General features: G+C 51.0%; 1 protein-coding gene across 1 annotated transcript in view; it reads right to left on the bottom strand.

Moving 5' to 3' along the window:
• MAP2K4 (mitogen-activated protein kinase kinase 4) overlaps positions 1–14,192 on the bottom strand; it is a 110,256-nt gene extending 96,064 nt beyond the window's left edge. Inside the window, exon 1 of the mRNA XM_068413315.1 lies at positions 13,951–14,192. Within this exon, the coding sequence (XP_068269416.1) occupies positions 13,951–14,041 (91 nt within the window). The 5' untranslated portion in view covers positions 14,042–14,192. The remainder of the gene's footprint in view (positions 1–13,950) is intronic.
• Between the last annotated feature and the right edge of the window lie 4,296 nt (positions 14,193–18,488).

Genomic DNA, 18,488 nt, shown 5'->3' with positions numbered 1-18,488 from the left:
AGGTGAGAGATGTTTAATGCCACCCGTGTATCAGTGATGTTACGCTTACCTCTGTTCTTGGCTGATCAAATGCTGCACCAGCACAGCTCCGGTCTGCTTCTGGTGCTGCTGCCCTGGGAGGCACCCCAGGGGAAGGGGGAAGCTGGAGGTGTCAGCCTGGTCCTGCTGCCCACATTTTCTGCCCCATGCAAGTCCGTCAGCAAACTCAAGAGACAAAGTGAACTCCAAAGTCACCACAAGTAACTTCCCATCAGCAGGAACAGAGCATCCGTTTCCTGGAAAGGGTGGCAGAGGCTGGTTCCTTGCCTAACCCAAGGCACGCCAGGGCAGGAACACCATCACGCCCTGAAACACCTCCAAGAAACAGGCATTACGGAGGGAGCAGCAGCACACATGTTGAAGGTAGCAGATCAACAGCTACACAGTTGTCATGAAATCACCACGGTTCAGCAACTGAAAGAACATCTCCAGTTAATGACTGAAATTGTCTTCTGGAAAGCAAAGAATCCAAACTGTTTTTGAAAAGGAGCTTGATATGCTTACGTATGAGGTAGAGAGGAATAACTACTGGAGACAAAATATTAAACTTGTGGTAGGATTTCTTGGGCATCCAGCTTGCTAGTATCTCTAAGTGGGGAGTGAAGGTCTTATCATACGAGCTGGGCTCCAGCTGATCCTGGCACTGTGAGCATGTGCACACGTAGAAGGGAGTGCCAGACAGAATTCTCTCATTGTATTTCCATTCTGTGATTATTTTTATTTTATTTTTAAAGAGATTTCCAAGGGTCTTTGTCTTTCTTTGAGTCCTAACATAGACCAGAGCACATCAAACTCATAGTCGTCTAAAACAACCACCATACTTGGGATGGAGGGAACTTCTACCATATACTGGTTACCTTCTTCCTCTGAAGCACCGGGCAAAACTGCTTCACAGGATCACTTGCAAGTTCTGTTCACAATTACCATTTCTGCACTGGGAACAGCCTCTTCCTCCAGCACATCACAGTGGCAGCTTATGGACTTTAACTATGGGTAGAAATTTGGAAGAAACTATGGCTGTGAGACTGCTGCAAATGCAGAGAATGCTGTAACCCGTGGTGAACAGGGGACACTCGGCTTAGTCACCTCATGGACCTCTCAGGATGTAACACTGACCAAGCAGTCGCTTGCTCTCCTGGAACAGGAGTCAATGTTCCTGCTGGGCAGTAAAGCAGAAGCAGCTCCTGCCAGCTTGGACAAAGACAACCCAACCTTCACCAACTCAGCTGCCATGGAGCAACCAATATTGGTTGCTAAACCCACATCTCTTGAACGCGATGCCTGAAGGGATAGTAAGACTTTGACCCCAGTATTATTACATCTGCAGTTTGGTGCACTGCTCCACAGTGTGGACAATCAACCAGCTGAAGAACGTCACCACAGAGAGTTCGTTGTGTTTGGTTTGGGACACAGGACACGCCAGCACAGGATTACTCTGAGGACATGAATGCTGGGCAGTCAGAGCTTTGCTGCCAAAGAAGTCAGAGTATTAATCTGATTTGAAAGGGAAACCCAACACAAACCTTCCCAGAAAGCTTCTATTTACTAAATGGAAATAGCACCGTGGACAAGCAGCTCCTGGACTCCATCCCAGGTGCTGTGAGAGCAGCACAGTGCCCTGGCACGAGGCAGGGTGCTGCTCAGACCTTTGGCAGCTCAGCAATGAAGCAGGTTCCCTGCTGCCAGTTCAGTTACGGGCTCCCGTTCAAGTCAGTCGTGACTAAGACCCATCTATATTAAAGCAAATGACCAGCCCCAGAAACATTTCATGTCTTCGCTAAAATAAACCCTGCATTCACACATTCTTCATCTACAGTTTATTTTTGTAAGGCAGGAAAAAAAGCAGCTGTACGGACAAATCAGACTTGGAATTTCCAGTTCAAGTCACAGAAGATCCCAAATCACGTCCCGAACGGGCAAACCAGCAGAGCCCTCCCGTGCGAGTGTACAGACAGACACACGTGGCCACAGACACCAGCTCCCACCACTTCTCAACCTTCGCCACTTCCGTGCTTGTTGAGAAGATCCTTCTCCCATTTGCTTGGCTGCGGTCCTCATCAGCAGGAGGAGCAGGGATGAGGCCACAGGAACAGGCCAGAGAGTAAATTCTTGTTCTCAGCCCCAAGGGTGTCTAGCACTGATGCAGAGTGGCAAAGCTTAACGTGTAGAAAGCTTATTTGGTCACAACTCTGGCATAACCAGCTGGGCAGATAAGCCCCAGGATGTTACTCCAACTCTTCTCAAAAAGAAATAAAATTAATTAAAAACATATTTTAAAATAGATTTTGCATTTTCAGGAGAACGTTGGCAAGCTTATTCAGACATTCAACAACATGTGCCCTCAGGGCAGCAAGAACTCAACTGCCAACCTGCTGCCTGCAGCTGCATGTCTCCAAACCTTTACATTCAACCCCTTCTTCCAATAGAAGTCCGAGCTCATTCACAACTCCTTTGCATAAACTTGCATACATACTTATACCATACAGTCAACACTTTCCAGTCACAACAGTTGGACTACATCAGATCAGAAAGGAGAGAGCTGACTTCTACTTTTCCTCAAATCAGCAAGGAAACCAGCTTTAAAACCAGACATCCAAAGAGCCCAGTTTCCACATGCTGACTGTTCCTGCTACCCCAAGGCAAAAAAGTACCTTGAAGAAAGGACAAAACTCCCGTCTCCACCGCGACGCTGGGCCGCCAGTCTTGGCCAGCCCTACAAAGCGGTTCTGATCATCCTCCCCCTTCCTACCCTCTGCCCATCCACATTTCTGAGTGGGACAGGAGGAAAGAAGAGGACATCAAAGGTAGGGTGAGGTTTCCAGTGTCTGGCATGAGACCAGGTCCTGAACTGACACTGTTCAGGAGGGAAACTGGTCTTTACTGGAAAACTCTGACATGGTCCCATCGCTCCCCAGAAGGGATTTCCAAATGCAATGCTTTTATCTTAGTCCAGAACCCCTCCCAGGTCAAAGCACCACAGCCGTGTGTTTTTAAAGGAAATTGTTTTATCTCTGTCCACAAACCTCTTCAAAGTACAAACACTTTGCTCTCTGGTCCAAAAGCAAAGTGATGGCTAATTCAGTTCAGAGAACCGCGTCCAGAGAATTAGGTCCAAAGCAAACCATAAAACCCTTCTGGTCCACAGAACAAAAAATAAGCCTAGACAAAAATTGATAAAAGGACCAACTCCCTTTCAGCTCAGCTCTGTCTGCTCCCAGCAGCTGTCCTCCTTACGCCACAGGGCATCTCCTGAAGAACCTCAGAAAGATCAGATAAATTATTCAAAACACAGACTAACTCCTGGCACTTGGACTCTTTGTTCACTCCAGGATCAGTGTGAGCCGTCTGCTTCCTGGAGGGCTCGCTCTGCCTCCAGTAAAGGGTAAACACAAAAGCTTCGATTTGCAGAGGAGGAAATCAATTTAGCAGCTAATAAATACGCAATTTGTGCAATATACATACTCTCCATCTCCCTTGATGCTCATACGAAAGTTAATGGGCTGTGCCCTGCTAAGCACAAAGTTATTGCACGCATTCACGTGAACGGCAGCTTAGCTCGTTCGAGAGCAGAACCGGGAAGGAGACGGGGAGCGGATGCTTGGCAGCACCACGTTGTATTTCCTCACAACCAGCAATAGCAGAGAGCCCTCCACGGAGGGCTACAGCCTGAGGAGTCAAGGTCACACATTTTGGAAGATGCTCTGCAGCATCACATGACGGTCCTGACACAAATCCAGGCCAACGATATCTCACAAGCCCTGCGCAGGGTCTGTGAAGGCGTGGAGCAGGCATCCAACGGGCAGCGCAGAGAGCTCCGCGAGGACCTTTGCTTACTGACAGCCTGCTCCCCTCTCAAAAATTCACAGACTCTGCCCACAGGAACTTAAATAAACCTATGACATCTGATAAAAGTCATGCTTGCACCTTTCCACCTAACCACGGGGAAGCACGAACACGGTGTAGTTGCACAAACTGCAGAACTTATCTTGAAGCAACGGTCACCTAAGTAGACCAAGAAATGTACATCATGGGTACCTCTAAGATCTAAAGCCTCCCCTTGAACAAAAGGAATCCCAGTAAGATTGCAGATGTCCATAAGAGACAGCTCAACCTAACTTAAAATAAAGCGGAGTGAAAAGTTTCAAACCGGCCAGCAATCACAGAATCACAGAATGTTAGGGATTGGAAGGGACCTCGAAAGATCATCTAGTCCAATCCCCCTGCCGGAGCAGGATTGCCTAGACCATATCACACAGGAACGCGTTCAGGAGGGTTTTGAATGTCTCCAGAGGAGACTCCACAACCTCTCTGAGCAGCCTGTTCCAGTGTTCGGTTACCCTCACTGTAAAGAAGTTTTTCCTCATATTTATGTGGAACCTCCTGTGTTCCAGCTTGCGCCCATTGCCCCTTGTCCTGTCAAAGGATGTCACTGAGAAGAGCCTGGCTCCATCCTCTTGACACTTGCCCTTTACATATTTATAAACATTAATGAGGTCACCCATCAGTCTCCTCTTCTCTAAGCTAAAGAGACCCAGCTCCCTCAGCCTCTCCTCAGAAGGGAGATGTTCCACTCCCTTAATCATCTTCGTGGCTCTGCGCTGGACTCTCTCTAGCAGTTCCCTGTCCTTCTTGAACTGAGGGGCACAGAACTGGACACAATATTCCAGATGCGGCCTCACCAGGGCAGAGTAGAGGGGGAGGAGAACCTCTCTCGACCTGCTAACCACACCCCTTCTAATACACCCCACGATGCCACTGGCCTTCTTGGCCACAAGGGCACACTGCTGGCTCATGCTCATCCTGCTGTCCACTAGGACCCCCAGGTCCCTTTCCCCTATGCTGCTCTCCAACAGCTCTGCCCCCAACTTGTACTGGTACATGGGGTTGTTCTTGTCCAGATGCAGGACTCTACACTTGCCCTTGTTATAGTTCATTAAATTTCTCCCCGCCCAACTCTCCAGCCTGTCCAGGTCTCTCTGAATGGCTGCGCAGCCTTCCAGTGTGTCAGCCACTCCTCCCAGTTTGGTGTCATCGGCGAACTTGCTGACAGTGCACTCTATTCCCTCATCCAAGTCATTCATGAATATATTGAATAGCACTGGTCCCAGTACTGACCCTTGAGGGACTCCGCTAGACACAGGCCTCCAACTGGACTCTGTCCCATTGACCACCACTCTCTGGCTTCTTTCCTTCAGCCATTTCACAATCCACCTCACTACCCGATCATCCAGACCACACTTCCTCAGTTTAGCTGCGAGGATGCTGTGGGTCTCCTGAACACAGATGCTCAGGCCGACACGAAGCTTTGCTGCCATGGCCGACGCACACTCAAACACTGAGCCAGAGCAAATTTTCAATTCTCCCTTCCCCCCTTACTGCCATTTCCAAATGTATTTGGCTGCAAACTTTACTGGTCTTCTTTTACATCCTTCAGTTTAAAATGAATCCCTCCTATCCTCTGGGTGCTCTGACTTTATCATATTAAAGTCACACGAATTGGTTTGTCTGCCCCACTGCAGATCTCCCTGAAGTCTATCCTTTCCTTCAACTTCAAGAAGTGTCTCGGAAAAAAGACCAATCCAGTCAGGCACAGTTACTAAGAGGTAAAAACACCGGGATTAAAGGCAGGCAGGAAGCTAATTAGCTTCAATATAGTGCTCTTCTAACTCAAGTGATTGTACACCAGAGCACTGATTTCTTACACTTGCAGCTTGCCAGCACAATGCAACTGGGGAAATCTGCTTGATCCCTGACAAGCAAAAACATACACCAAAAAAAAAAAACAGAAAAATACGAGCTAGATGAACTCATCAAGCCCACCGCCCACTCCAACTATGCACCCAGGAAAGACAGCGGCTGGGGAGACCACACAAATTATCTTGGCAGCGGGGCAGCCTGGCAGCAGAGAGGCTCCTCGGTGAGTCAGAAGCATCAGGCTGTCCCGCGGACACACACCTCTGCCCTGCCAGCAACGCGAGCTATGAGGGCTGTCCGGCCTGAGACGCTGACACCGCGTCAGCGCCCGACGGCAGCTTGCGAGGGGACCTGCTGCCCGATGCGAGCAATGACTTAGGCTTCGGTTGGCTTAGTGGCCACGGGATTTAGGATGAACATAAGCCCAGTGTGCCATACAGGCACGGTTTGACAAGAGATGAAGCCAAGCCACCACGCTCTCCGCCTGCTTCTGGGAAGGTGGGGTTCCTCCCTCCTGCCACCCCCAGCAGCATTGTCCTACCTCTGCAGTGGCAGTTTTCCAAGCATCTTACATACAGTTTACACAAGCCACCCAGCAAACCTCAGTGAGAGATTTGTAACCGAGATAACTTGTCCAACAACTCAGCAATGGTATAAGGAGGTGGGATGGGGATATAAAACAGGGTGCAGAGTCACAGGAAAAATTACTTTGTCTTGTTCAGACAACCAGAAGAACCCCAAGTAAAAATGTAAAGAGGGCTTCAAGGCTGCACAAATCCTTCCTGCAACCTCGTCCCAGAAGAATGAGATGAAATGCACCCTCCTTGCAATTTCATGCTTTATGGATAATGACTTAACCCCTAGGCACCTTCAGAATAACTTAGAGCACTTTCTTTCTCATTGATTTTGATAACTAAACGTTCTTGTATTTTAACAGTCACCCTAAACAAGTCAGTCGCCTACGGAGAGCAGGGCTTTTGTTTCAGACACCCTCCAAACAGAAGTGCCACCATCATCATCAAAGAGTGGCACGTGCATGTGGAGGGATAACTGACATGCATTAGCTATTCCACTGTCAAACCCCAACAGAGAGAGTATTCAAGTTAGCTACAAGCTGAACTGAAGAAACACAGGTGAAGCGTCTCTCACTAGGGATTTACCAGGTTAATTAATCCAGCTATAGCAACACGCTTTTATAAAAGGAAGAAATTTTTCAGTGATCAACAGGCATTGCACTATCATTCACCCACCGCTTACACGTTTCTTCTGCAATCAAACAAGTCTGCAACATAAAAAGAAATCTGAGGATCCAGAAGACAAACAAAAGCCCTTCACGGGGAATGCCAGCAAACTGGAATGATACGGTGCAGGATTCGCGTTACTGAAGACATCAGCCAAGTGAGCAGCACAGTGGCTGCACAGGGAGATTGCTGGAGGAGGGCTCCTCCACCAGCAACCAATAACCAGAAACCGACCAACCTGATATTAAAAAAAAAACAGCTTAAAAATGTAATAACCAACTGACTTAAGAGACATACAGTCTCCTGAACTGCTGCCTTTACAGGGACTAGGTTTCTCATTGTAGAAGAAATGTTAGAGCCCAACCACAAATGATCAGGATCAACACAGGAATTCCCAAAAGGTTTGTTCATCCCTCCAAAGCAGGAGGCCAGGCTGTACAATAATAATAATAATAATCCATCCTGACCAAAACATCCACAGAAGAGGCCACACCCCAATGTGACAACCCCTGAACCACGATGAAACACGTTCAACTGCCAAAATCAGCCAGGTTTTCTTCACCCTGTTGCTGCAGCACAGCAATTCCCACCCCCCTGAGCAGGATGCTGGTGTCTCAGCACACAGAGCAGGACAATAAAAACATACATATCTAAGGAGGCATTTATATCTTTGGTGAATACAATGTAGTCCATTTTAAATAAGGCACATGAGATCTGGGAACATGACTAGCACCTTTGGAAAGCTGGTCCAGGTCAGTGCACTCCAGCCTTTTGAGAGGATGCCAGAAGCATCACATCTATTCAGAGATTTTTGTACCTTCTTTATAAACATCACTTCAGTGAAACTTGGATGGACATCTGCTGCCGGTTCCTGCCCCGCAGGGCAGAGCACTACACAAACACCCTGGGCCGCTTCTTTCTCTCATCCGGCATTTCTTTCCAGCCTCCACAGGCTACAGCAGCTATTCCTCCCATTGGGAAGCAGACCTCCATTTTTCTTTCAACTCACATAAAATCTTATCAAACCTAAATCCAACAGAAGACGCCTGACTTCAAAGGCAGCAATCACATTCCAGCTGTACAATGCTAACAAGGTGTGTGTTTGATACGCGCAGAGCTTGATGTGGTTACACAAGACTCCTGTAAGTAATGCTTCACTGCATACACACCGGGACTATGAATAAATCTAATCTGGGGGACTCCTCAACGAAATCAAGTTTGGAAAGCACACTTTTTTTTTGCTTCCTCACAAAATTCATCTTTCTTTCACTGAATGGCCCTCATTCTGACCAGCAACAGTGTGATTTCCACTCCTGTCAGCTCCATCATTCAGCACAAAATAACTGGAAAAGCCTCCCAGCATCTAATGAGACTAACTAGTATTTTTGGGCTGCCCCTTTACCAGGAAAACAGACATGTTAAGAATGTCAGTTGACTACAAGTAAGGCAAACTGAAAAGCTGAAATGGAAAAATATATGTTTACATATAAAAACAGTCCTACATGCACAGACTCAAACACAAAGCAGATATGGTCAGCCATATCCTGGCAGAAATACCATACAGGAATAAACTGGTAGGCACAAATGAACTGAAATACATCGGTTTGCTCACCGCACAACTATCTTTACCTTCCATAATAAATGCAAACGTGTCCAAGTAGACACACACCCATCAATGTGACAAATCTGCCGGTATCAGCTTGCACCAGGGGCGTACGTTAACACACACCAATGTAATAATTCCACTGTGGGCAAGAATAAGTGCAGCCACCTTCCGATTTTATTTCATCAGTTCCCACCTGCTAAAGATACAACTCACTTTGCCTACACTAGAATAAGAACAGGTAATTAAAACACAGCGACAGATAACACTTATTTTACTGTGCGCTGAGGACAAGGATTAATTCTCCCAGCCAGTCCCCTCTCTTATCTTGTTCTTTTCTGTCTTGTTTTTTTATATATTTCATTTTACCTGGTCATTTCTACACTGCTTCATAGCCCATCTGCTGCTCACTTGCTGCTCCCTTTGCTTCACAACTCCTCCACCTCTCCACTGTCTTCTTGTTCCTCAAATTCCTCTCTTTGACAGTCCCTAAGCAAACTGACGTGTTTACTGGGGCTTCTCTTACTTTCTCCATCCATTTTGCCCCTCTCCTCAAAGAGGCAAGTTCACCCTCCAGCCTTTTGACAGTGCCCACGTTGTGCCCCAGCAGATCCAACACCTCGGCATCAACACCGCATTCCCCTCCTCCCGCCTGGCCTGGGCCCAGGAGCACCTTCAGCAGCGGGGAGAAGAGCTGCTCCAGTCACCCCTTGCACTCACGAAGGCAGCAACACAAAGACGAGAGGATACCGGAGTCATGGCATATCTTCCTGAATTCCTGCACCGAGGATCGTGTCGGTCACAGTGATGCCCACAAATGGTTTCAAGTAATATTCTGCTTCCAACAGCACTGTCTGAAGTAACTCTGATTACCCCAAAGACACAGTGTAGGTTACACACTGACAGCAAATTCAGCTGACCACGGTGACTGACGAAGTCCATCGCAGTGCTCACCAATTCTGTCATCTGCCAAACACAAACGATTCTTGACCTCTCAAAGAGCCTCCCAGAAGCTCTTTTCCGCCAGGCAGAGAAAGGTACAGGGCAGAGCTTCCCCCTAAGTAGGCAGAAACCCATCTCCCAACTCCAATACATGACCGATGTCCTGAATGGCATCCAAGGGAGAGAGCAGGACTCTAGTTAGTCTCTTGATGCACTTCAGACAGATACCCCTTGGCAACCTCCCTGCCCAGGTTCCTTACCTCATATCCACAGCAGACTCTCTAACCAGATACGGACCATCCCTGATTTTTGCTAAAAACAGAGAGGTTATGGCTGGAGTGGGTAGAGAGGGCAAAGGCCTCAACTGGGGAGCAGACAGGATCACACATGTGAGGGGAACCAAGAACCCCAAATTCCAGCTTGAACGGGTTGGGAATTCCCACCCAACACATCTGAACCATCATGTACACTCTGAAAAGACAGAGATATGCTTTGCTTTTGAAAGACACCAGAGCATGCCAAGCAGCAAGTACTTCGAGAAGTCCCAGCTACCTCCAGTCTTCCTGAACACCGAACACAGGAGCTGAATCCGTAACAGCCAGTTATAAGCGGTTCCAGCTCCTGCTTGGCACTGGAGGCAGGATGAGTGACTCCACAGGTTGCAATTAGAATAAAAATTCTTCCTATGCCTTGGAATTAATTACTTTTCTAGATTTCACTCCACCGTACTTCAAATGATGATTTTCTACATAATGTCAGCAGTAAAGACTAATTTTGGCAATGAAAGAAAAGCAAAATTGTTCCAATTACCATTTGGGTGTTGTTTTTCCTTAAATCACTGTCAAAGAGGGATATCTTACTTCCCACAGAATCTCTGTTTTCTCCACAAAACATCCAGGAGACTAAATAAGCAGACTGCTCCTGGACTTTTAACATCACACATAACTAAGAAGGACAACAACTCTTCACACCAGCAGTCACCAGCATCCAGAGAGACTTCAGTTTGCACACAACAAACAAAAATCACCATTTCAAAAATTATGAAATAGAATCTATTCTCAGTACTTAGAATCCCAGCTCTCCTTTGTCTCTGAGCTGTCAACCGTGCCTTGAACATGGCACCATCGATCACACTGGCCAAGGGGACCCTTTGGGAAGAAACAAAGGTCCCAGGTTCAGAGGCATGAACAGATGATGCAATTAGCCAGGAGAAGAGACAAGCATGAAGCTGCGACATGAAAAACACTAAGGGTGAGAAGACCTGAAGCAACGCCTTGTTTGATCACAAGGCTTGAGGGCCATGGCTGCACAGTAAGCCCAGTGTGAGGACAGCTAGGTGTCCCCTCATCTCAGTATTGTCACCTGGAGGGGCTTTAGCCTGCATGCATCAGGAACGCTGCAGGACATCAAATTAAAAACAAAACAGGGTGGTCTGTAGAGACCTTCTGGATCTGCTGCCCCAGCTCCAGACATCAACGTGATGGGCCTCAATTTCCATGAAGACTTCTCCCCCGCACCACAACCCCCTGCCTTCTTCCTAGCCCCAGCCCCTGCCAAACTCCCTGACAGCAGATACCCGTTACAGAACCACCAGCCCTCGTACTGAAACAGACACCCCCTGCAAGAGGCTCTCACCTCTGGCCAGCTTGCCCAAGCACGTGTCCTCTGGGCACAGCCTCCAAAAGCAATGGATCGCAGTCTGGAGAGGCACTGCCACAGCCCCTGGCGTGGGCTGAAGCTGTGAGAGCCACCCCACCCTCTCCTGCTCCCACCACCTCCCTCTCAGCAGAAGTTGCACAAGCCAGGTCAGAGAGAGTTTCTGGCTGAAACTTAACTGAGCAAAACTTTTTTTTTTTTAAGCTATAATTACTCGTTTCCAGCTTAATGACTTCCCTGCTCCACCTTGCCATGCCGCTTAAGCCAATTAAATCAACACTGACGCAGTCCTACCTACTTTTCTCCCTGCCCAGCAATGCATTCCCGCACCTCCCTTGCTTCAGTGCTCGCCCGACCCCACCACAAGCAAACGCTGGGCATCCACACTGCGGAAAACTCGCCGCTTTTTGGGCTTGCTTTGCGACAGCTCAGCTCGCCCTGAGGTCAGCAGGGAGCCAGCGCCCGTGGGACACGTACGGGGACAAGGCCACGGTGCACCTCTGAGAGCAGAAGGACCTGCCCTGGCAGACCACCTGCAGACACGTCCAGCCCCTTCCCACCCCACCCGCAGACTCCCTCGGCTTTGCACAGGGGGTCGCACGGAGGCAGAGGGATCCCAGCACAGGGCTGTCCTCCTAGGATGGAGTTTCTCGCTGGCTCCAGGAACCTACCTTCACCACCACTGCCACAGCAACCTGCTCCTCCAGAGCCCACCCAGGATCCTGCACTCAGCTCCTTCCCAGGGCACCTAAACACTCATCTGTTACCTTAAAAAAAAAAAAACAACACCCTAACAAATAGCCACTTTACACCAACTACAACAGAAACAACTGCCCTTCCTCTACCTGGAGAAAGGATGCAGATGCTACCTCATCACGAGCTCACAGAGCATCACAGGTTCGGGAGTCAGGGTGCAAAACCACCTCTCAGCCCTGAAGACAGAGGGGATTCGGGGGGGCGATTCATAAATATGAAAAACATGGGTCAGGTGGAAAAACAAGGGGCAACAGAGAGAGTTGTAACTGCACTGCAGTGAGGCTATTTTTCTTGTTTTATCACAACCGCTTTGGCATATCGCAGTCAAGTTTTCGATCCATGCACTTAATTTACAAGGTTGGGGATTCTGGTTTTTGAAAGGTGCTGTAAGCATGGAGAATACCACCCTCCCAGGCCCCAACAGGTACCCACTCCTTCATCTAGTAAGCACGAGAGCTTCACACAGGTGAAGCTTCAAATAGTAAAAATTCACCTTTTTGTTCCAAATATACCAAACTCTTCAGTTTCTAACATCAGTTCTCTGCCCAAACAGGTCCCCATCAGTCTCACTGCAGTCTGTCCTAGCAGGACAGAACAGAGACTATAGCAAACAACTGTGACAAACATAATTTGATAAGAGTGCCTGCACCTCTCTCACAGAGAGCACGACCCTTCCTTCTTCTACTGAAAAAAAAAGAGTTCCCAAAACAGGGCAAACAGCTTCTTTCGTATTACCACCCCTGTATTAATTAAAAAAAAAAAAAAAAAAACAAACCAAACCACCAGCACTGAATCTCAGCCTAATGAAGCCTAACATGTTGCTCAAGCAGAGAGTATTTTTCAGTGGTCTGACTTTAAAGGAAAAGCTCCCAAGGTGTTTGCTGTGGCTTTTCTGAAAAATAAATATCCACCGTTTTTGCAAGAGTGCTCAACCATCAACAAGTGCAGGCAGGAGCACTGGCAACACGACCCTGCACCACACTGTAAGTTTCCATCAGAATAAACAAAAACTGAACCAGAAGTTCACCCTTAAACTGCTTTTACTTAAACATCTGCCTTGAGAAAAACACATAAAGGGACACATAGAGGGACACAAGGCGCCCCGCGCAGCGAGGCTGGCCGGCGAGCGGAGCCGGGGGTGCCCCGGGGCAGGGCAGAGCCCTCCTGCCGCAGGCCCAGGCGCTCGGGAGCACCGGCCCGGCCGTCTGCCCGCTCCCCCCGCGTACCGGGGCCTCGTCCCGGGCAGCCCAGCACGGCTCCCGGCGAGGGGACAGGCCGCTCCTGGCTTCCCCCCGCCTGCCCCCCCCCAGCCGCCTCCGGGATGATGCTGCTGCTGCCCGCGGCCTGCGCGGGTCACCCCGGAGAGGCCGCAAAATCGTCCCCAACTGAAAGCAGCCGGAGCCGCGTCCAGCCGGCCTTTGTCCCGGCCCGCCGCCCGGCGCAGCGCGGCCCCCGCCGAGCGCAGGGCTCCGGTGCAGGCTCCGCGCCCCCCGGCAGCCCCGGGCGCAGCACAGCGCAGGGCCGCCCTTCCTCCCCGGGGGCCGCCGAGCGGGGCCGGGCGCGGCGGGAGGCGGCGGCCGCGGGGAGCGGCGGGCCAGGCCCGCAGCGGGGCCTGCCGAGGCCGGGCTGAGCACCACCACCCCCTCCCGCCGCGGGCACCCAGCGACCCGCGGGCGCGTCGAGGGGCCGCGGCGCGGGATCCCCGCGGGCAGCGCCGCTCCGGACAGCGGGCACGGCCGCGCCCCGGCCCGGTCCCGAGAGCCGCGGCCCACCCGGGCCGGGACCCAGCGCGGGGGGCATGGGGCGGCCGGTGCCGCCAGCCACCACCCCCGCTCGGGGGTTCGCCCTCGGGAGCGGCCGCCCGGCGGCGCCGCGCCCCGGCCCGGGCAGGGCGAGACCCGCGGCAGGCACCGCGCTCCCGGGGCCCGGCCCGGCCCGCCGAGGCCTAGAGCGGGGCGCGCCGCCCGGCCCGAAAGCGGCGGCGGCGGCCGGGCCGCGGCCTAGCACGGGGCTGCTTACCCTGCATGCTGCTGGCGGCGGCGTGCGCCTGCGGGCCCGGGCCCGGCCCGCTCCCGCCGCCGGAGCCGCTGCTGGGGCTGGGAGTCGCCATTGTGTGCGCGGAGAGGGAGCAGCGCGGCGGCTGCAATGCAGCAGGGACCCTCCCAGGCAGGACACCTAGAGCCCCGCCGCCGTATAGCAGCCGCCGCAGCCGCCCCGTCCGCCCCCGGGCTGGGGCCGCCGCTTAACCCCTCCCAGGCGGGGCGCCCGCAGCCCCGGCGCCCTGCGGCAGCCGCTGCGGCGGGAGCGGCCGCTGCCTCCCGCGGGGAGCGGGGGGAGCCCCCGCCGCCCCCCGGGGCCGGGCTCTCCGCCGGACCCCTACCCGCCCCGCTGCGCTCCCCTCCCCGGGAGCTGCGTGTCCCTGCTGTCCCCGTCCCCAGCCGCGCTCCTGCTTCCTCTGGCGGGGGGGCATCGCCCGCTCCCGGCGCCCTCTGCCCGCGGCTCCCCCCGGCAGCCCTGCGCCGTGCTGGGCCCCACCGCCATGGCGTGTCCCGCACGCTTTGCCCCGGCAGCGCCCAACACTCTGCTCTCCTCTGTGTCCCCTCTTGGTGCTCGGGGAGGCCCCTCGAGGGCCAGCAGTTGGTCCAAGCAGTATTATCGGATTCCTCAGCTTCACCCATGAATTCTCCCACACAAGCAGCTATTTGCAAACTTCTCATGTCTTCCCTGAGACCTCTTCCCTGGCCACCACAGGGCATAACTTCCTCCTGTGTTTTCCAGGACACCCAGGGCACCATCCCCTGTCTGCCACCATCAGTCTCCTCCACCTTTTCTTTCCTCCTAGCTCTAACTCCAGCAAATTTACAGCCTTAGCCAGAGGGAGAGCACATGCCAGGAATCAGAGCAGTGAAATGAGTCCCCCAGAGACGTGGTCTCTCTCTCCAGCCCACTGCATGACTTGGGCAAGTCCCTTTACCTACCAGGGTCCTTGTTTCCTCATCTGTGTGAAGAAATAATACTGACCTCCTTTATGAATTGAGATCTGCTAATGAAAGAGCTGGACACCCAAGTGCTAGACAGCAGCACGTGGACTCTTTCCCTGCTCCTTCGTTGCCCAGGCTTCTCCGTGCTTCTCATGAAGGTGGTGACAGAGCAAACACCTCAAGTCCGGAACAAGTACTGGATGTGCCTCCAGAAGCTGCCAACCATTACCCTTTGTGCAAGCACACGTGCAATGGGGGAAAGAAGTTGGGGCAGGAGCTGCCTCCCCTTCTGGCCTTCATTTTTTCTTTTTTCTCCCCCAGCTCAGCTCATATTGATTTATCTCACCTTGTGTTAAGGCCAAGATTTTTCTTTGCTCTTGTGCTTTGAGCTTGAGAAAACATCTTCTCCTGTCCTAGAGACTTTGGGTTTCCCTGCTCAGCTGCATGTGGGGTCAGGGAGATGGGCTGAGGCCTAAGAAGTAGTTCAAGAAGGAGCCCAGCCTTCTGCCCTAACCCTGCTCTCCAGTGAATATCTCACGCTCTGCAGAGCTCGCTTTTGTCAGGAGGTGGGAGAAGGGGGCAGAGCTGGTCCTGACTATCTCCCTCTTTCTGCTCTATCCTCCCAACTCCTGCTAGTCCAGCAAAGTCATCTTCCTCATTGTCACGGATGCAGCTTTCCTTTGCCTTGGGGAACACCATCACCTCCTCACATACTCAGGCCAAAATCCCAGTAACCTTTTTGCTAGGTTTGAACTTAGGCTGCTACCCTACACAGTCCCACCCTGGCCTCTGCTCTCTCTGTGGGCATTGCTGACTCTTTCAAAGCTTCATACAGTCTGTCCCCTCCACCACTTTGGTTGGAGAAGAGCAGGAAGCACTCAGAGCTTCCCACAAAAACAGTCCTTCCTGACTGTGGTTTGTGTGGGCACCATGGGTGGAAACCATCCCTGCCAGTGCCTGGCAAAGCCTGTAACAAAGACCACAGACCGCATAGATTACAGCAGCACAAGCACACATGTCTGGGTGAAGGCATGCCCCTATCCTCTCCTCCCATATGGGATACCTCACTGCCTAGCACAAAGCAGAATACCAACCTTATATCTTCACCCATTTAATGCCAGGGAGCACCAAGGATGGCTGCTCTGCAAGGAAGGAGTCACAGGAGTGGAGCATAACAAGGTGGATGAGCAGTGGCCTCAGCAGGAAGAGCCCAGACCTGAGCAGTAACCAGGTTCAGCCTGGACTCCAGACAAGCCTACTGCAATGAGGCAGGTCTGAGGTTAAGTCAAGGCCCCAGGTCAGGCTCATGGCCCCAGGACATGGCCAGGCACAGCAGCAACACAGCTGTAACTAATCTGTAGCTTAGGTGGGAACCAAAGTAAAAGCTGTGGCTAAAAACAGCTCCCAAGCGAAAGAGTGAAGAGTGGTTTCTCCACCACCCTGCAGCCTCTTCCAGCTTTTTTTCAAAGTGCTCCAAAGCCACCTGATGCTTATTAAACCACTTGCTCTTACCAGAAAACTGGCCTTAAGTGCTGAGAGTTAAACTCCTGGGGAGGGGGGTGCAGTCCAGGTCCTGACACAGACGACATTCCCCCCCTCCTAGTTCCACAACTTTCTCTTCCCTCTCTTGCTGAAGCCTTCTCTACTGCCTTAACCAGGAGCGCAGGTCCAAAGCTGGCATCTTGCAGGCTGTGATACAGAAACCCAGTGTCTGCTGGCGAACACTGGCAGAAGCTGACAGCTGGCTCCAGCTCTGCTTTGTGCCACCTGCATGTGGTTTGCTTACAATTAAGTAAAATCATATTGTTTATCCTTCCCCCCCTGCAAATCTGGGAGGATCAACAATACCTGTCCTGACAGATGTTTATGAAACCTGTTCGTAAATGCCTCTGGTGACAGAGATTGTGCCATCCCCCAGCAGTCTGTCCTGGCACACTTCTATCAAGATTATCTGAAAGCCTAACTTAAGCTTTTTTGTCTGAGCTGAAATCCTTTGTATCCTGTCCTGTTTGCTGTGACCACAGCCTTCTTTAAAATGACCTCTTAGGCACTTGATGACTCTAATGTTTCCCTTCCCCTCCTCATTCTAGCTTTCTCTTCTACAGACTACTTCTTTCAGCCTTTCTTCGTGTTTTCTGCACCTCCCAGGATCCTCACTGACCTCCTTTGGCTTTTTTCTGGGGATCTGCATTTTTTTGAACTACATTGTCCATGGCTAGGCATATTACTCCAGCGTGTCTTGGAGGCTACACTCCTGGCTCAAATGCTCCAGGGTGGTGGTTGCCTTTTCCATTGCTGTTCAGTTTGCTCTCCATTATACCTTGGTCTCTTTTTTGAAAAACTGCATCCACCCGTTTGTTCCCTCACTTGTACTTGTGTTGCTCACTGTTACATAAAGGTCATGCTCCAAGTTGTACCTGTTGAATTTTGCCCTGTACGTTTCAGCCCGTTTCTCTCATTTATCAGTCTGGTGCTGAATTCTGTGGTCTTTGCTGTCCTTCACAGCCTGGAGTAATTTGCAGGTTTAATGAGGCACTCATGGGTGTTAACCATCCAGGCTGTTAAATGAAGTCATTAAAAAGATCTGGTGTCAGAATGGACCCCTGCAAAAATCGCTTTGATATGTCCTTCCATTTTGATCACCTCTGATAATTAGCACGTGAGATACAATTATCTCACCAGTTTTGCACTCACCATGTGGTTGTATCTTCTTAAGAGAGGGTCAGGACAGCCAGTGTTAAAGTCCTTCCTAAAGTCAATACATATGACATCTGTTACTTTTCACTTTATGCCTAAAAAATTGTGCCATACCAGGACATCAGACTGGTTTGTTAGCATTTGCTCCTGCTGAGTTCACGGTGGCTGTTGTCCATCCTCCAGGTGCATACAAGTGCCTTGTTTAACAAGTTGTTCCAGAACTTTTCTGGGAATCAAGAAGGACTTTAAATTAGGATTAAAGAAAGCAGCTGACACAGCATAAACAAGATCAATTTGGGTGAGCTCTATGAAACTAATGAGGTAGGAAGGAGGTTGTTAATATAGGATTATAATAAGGACAAGAAGGAGGTCAACCTATTGAACACGTTAGACATGTATCCCCTGAAGTTCCCTAAAATCAGGGAACATGGGGCTCTTCCCCTTCTCAGTAAGGTGGGCTCGATCCTTCCCTGCTCATGGCACATGACCCACCAGTTAAGGCAACTAAAACCCAAGCCCTTTTGGCAATATCAACTGCGTAACCATGCCTTTATCTCCAGATGTCCCTATTTGAACTGCAGTCAGGGCCCTGGGGCCAGGAACACACCAAAGCCCCCAAGCCCTTCACCTGTCCACCTGGAGCCTTCTTAACCAGTTTTGATCCCATCAAAACCAACCTGTGGTCATTCCTGGCAGCGTCATCGGTGTCCACGAGGATGAGCGCTGTTATGGAGTGGGTCACTGGGATGGTGACTATGGCAATGTTTCAGTACCATCTCTGGTACAGGCTCTTGGGAAACAGCCAGGCTCTCCCGATATCCCAGCTTGGCTGCAGCACTCCCATGTGAAAGCCTCTGTCCTTTTCAGGCAGAGTTGCTG

The sequence above is a fragment of the Nyctibius grandis genome, chromosome 15 (genome assembly GCF_013368605.1).
Source record: "Nyctibius grandis isolate bNycGra1 chromosome 15, bNycGra1.pri, whole genome shotgun sequence".
Classification (NCBI taxonomy): domain Eukaryota; kingdom Metazoa; phylum Chordata; class Aves; order Nyctibiiformes; family Nyctibiidae; genus Nyctibius; species Nyctibius grandis.
Note: the sequence above shows the minus strand (reverse complement) of the source record. Positions and strands in the feature narration are given on the sequence as shown.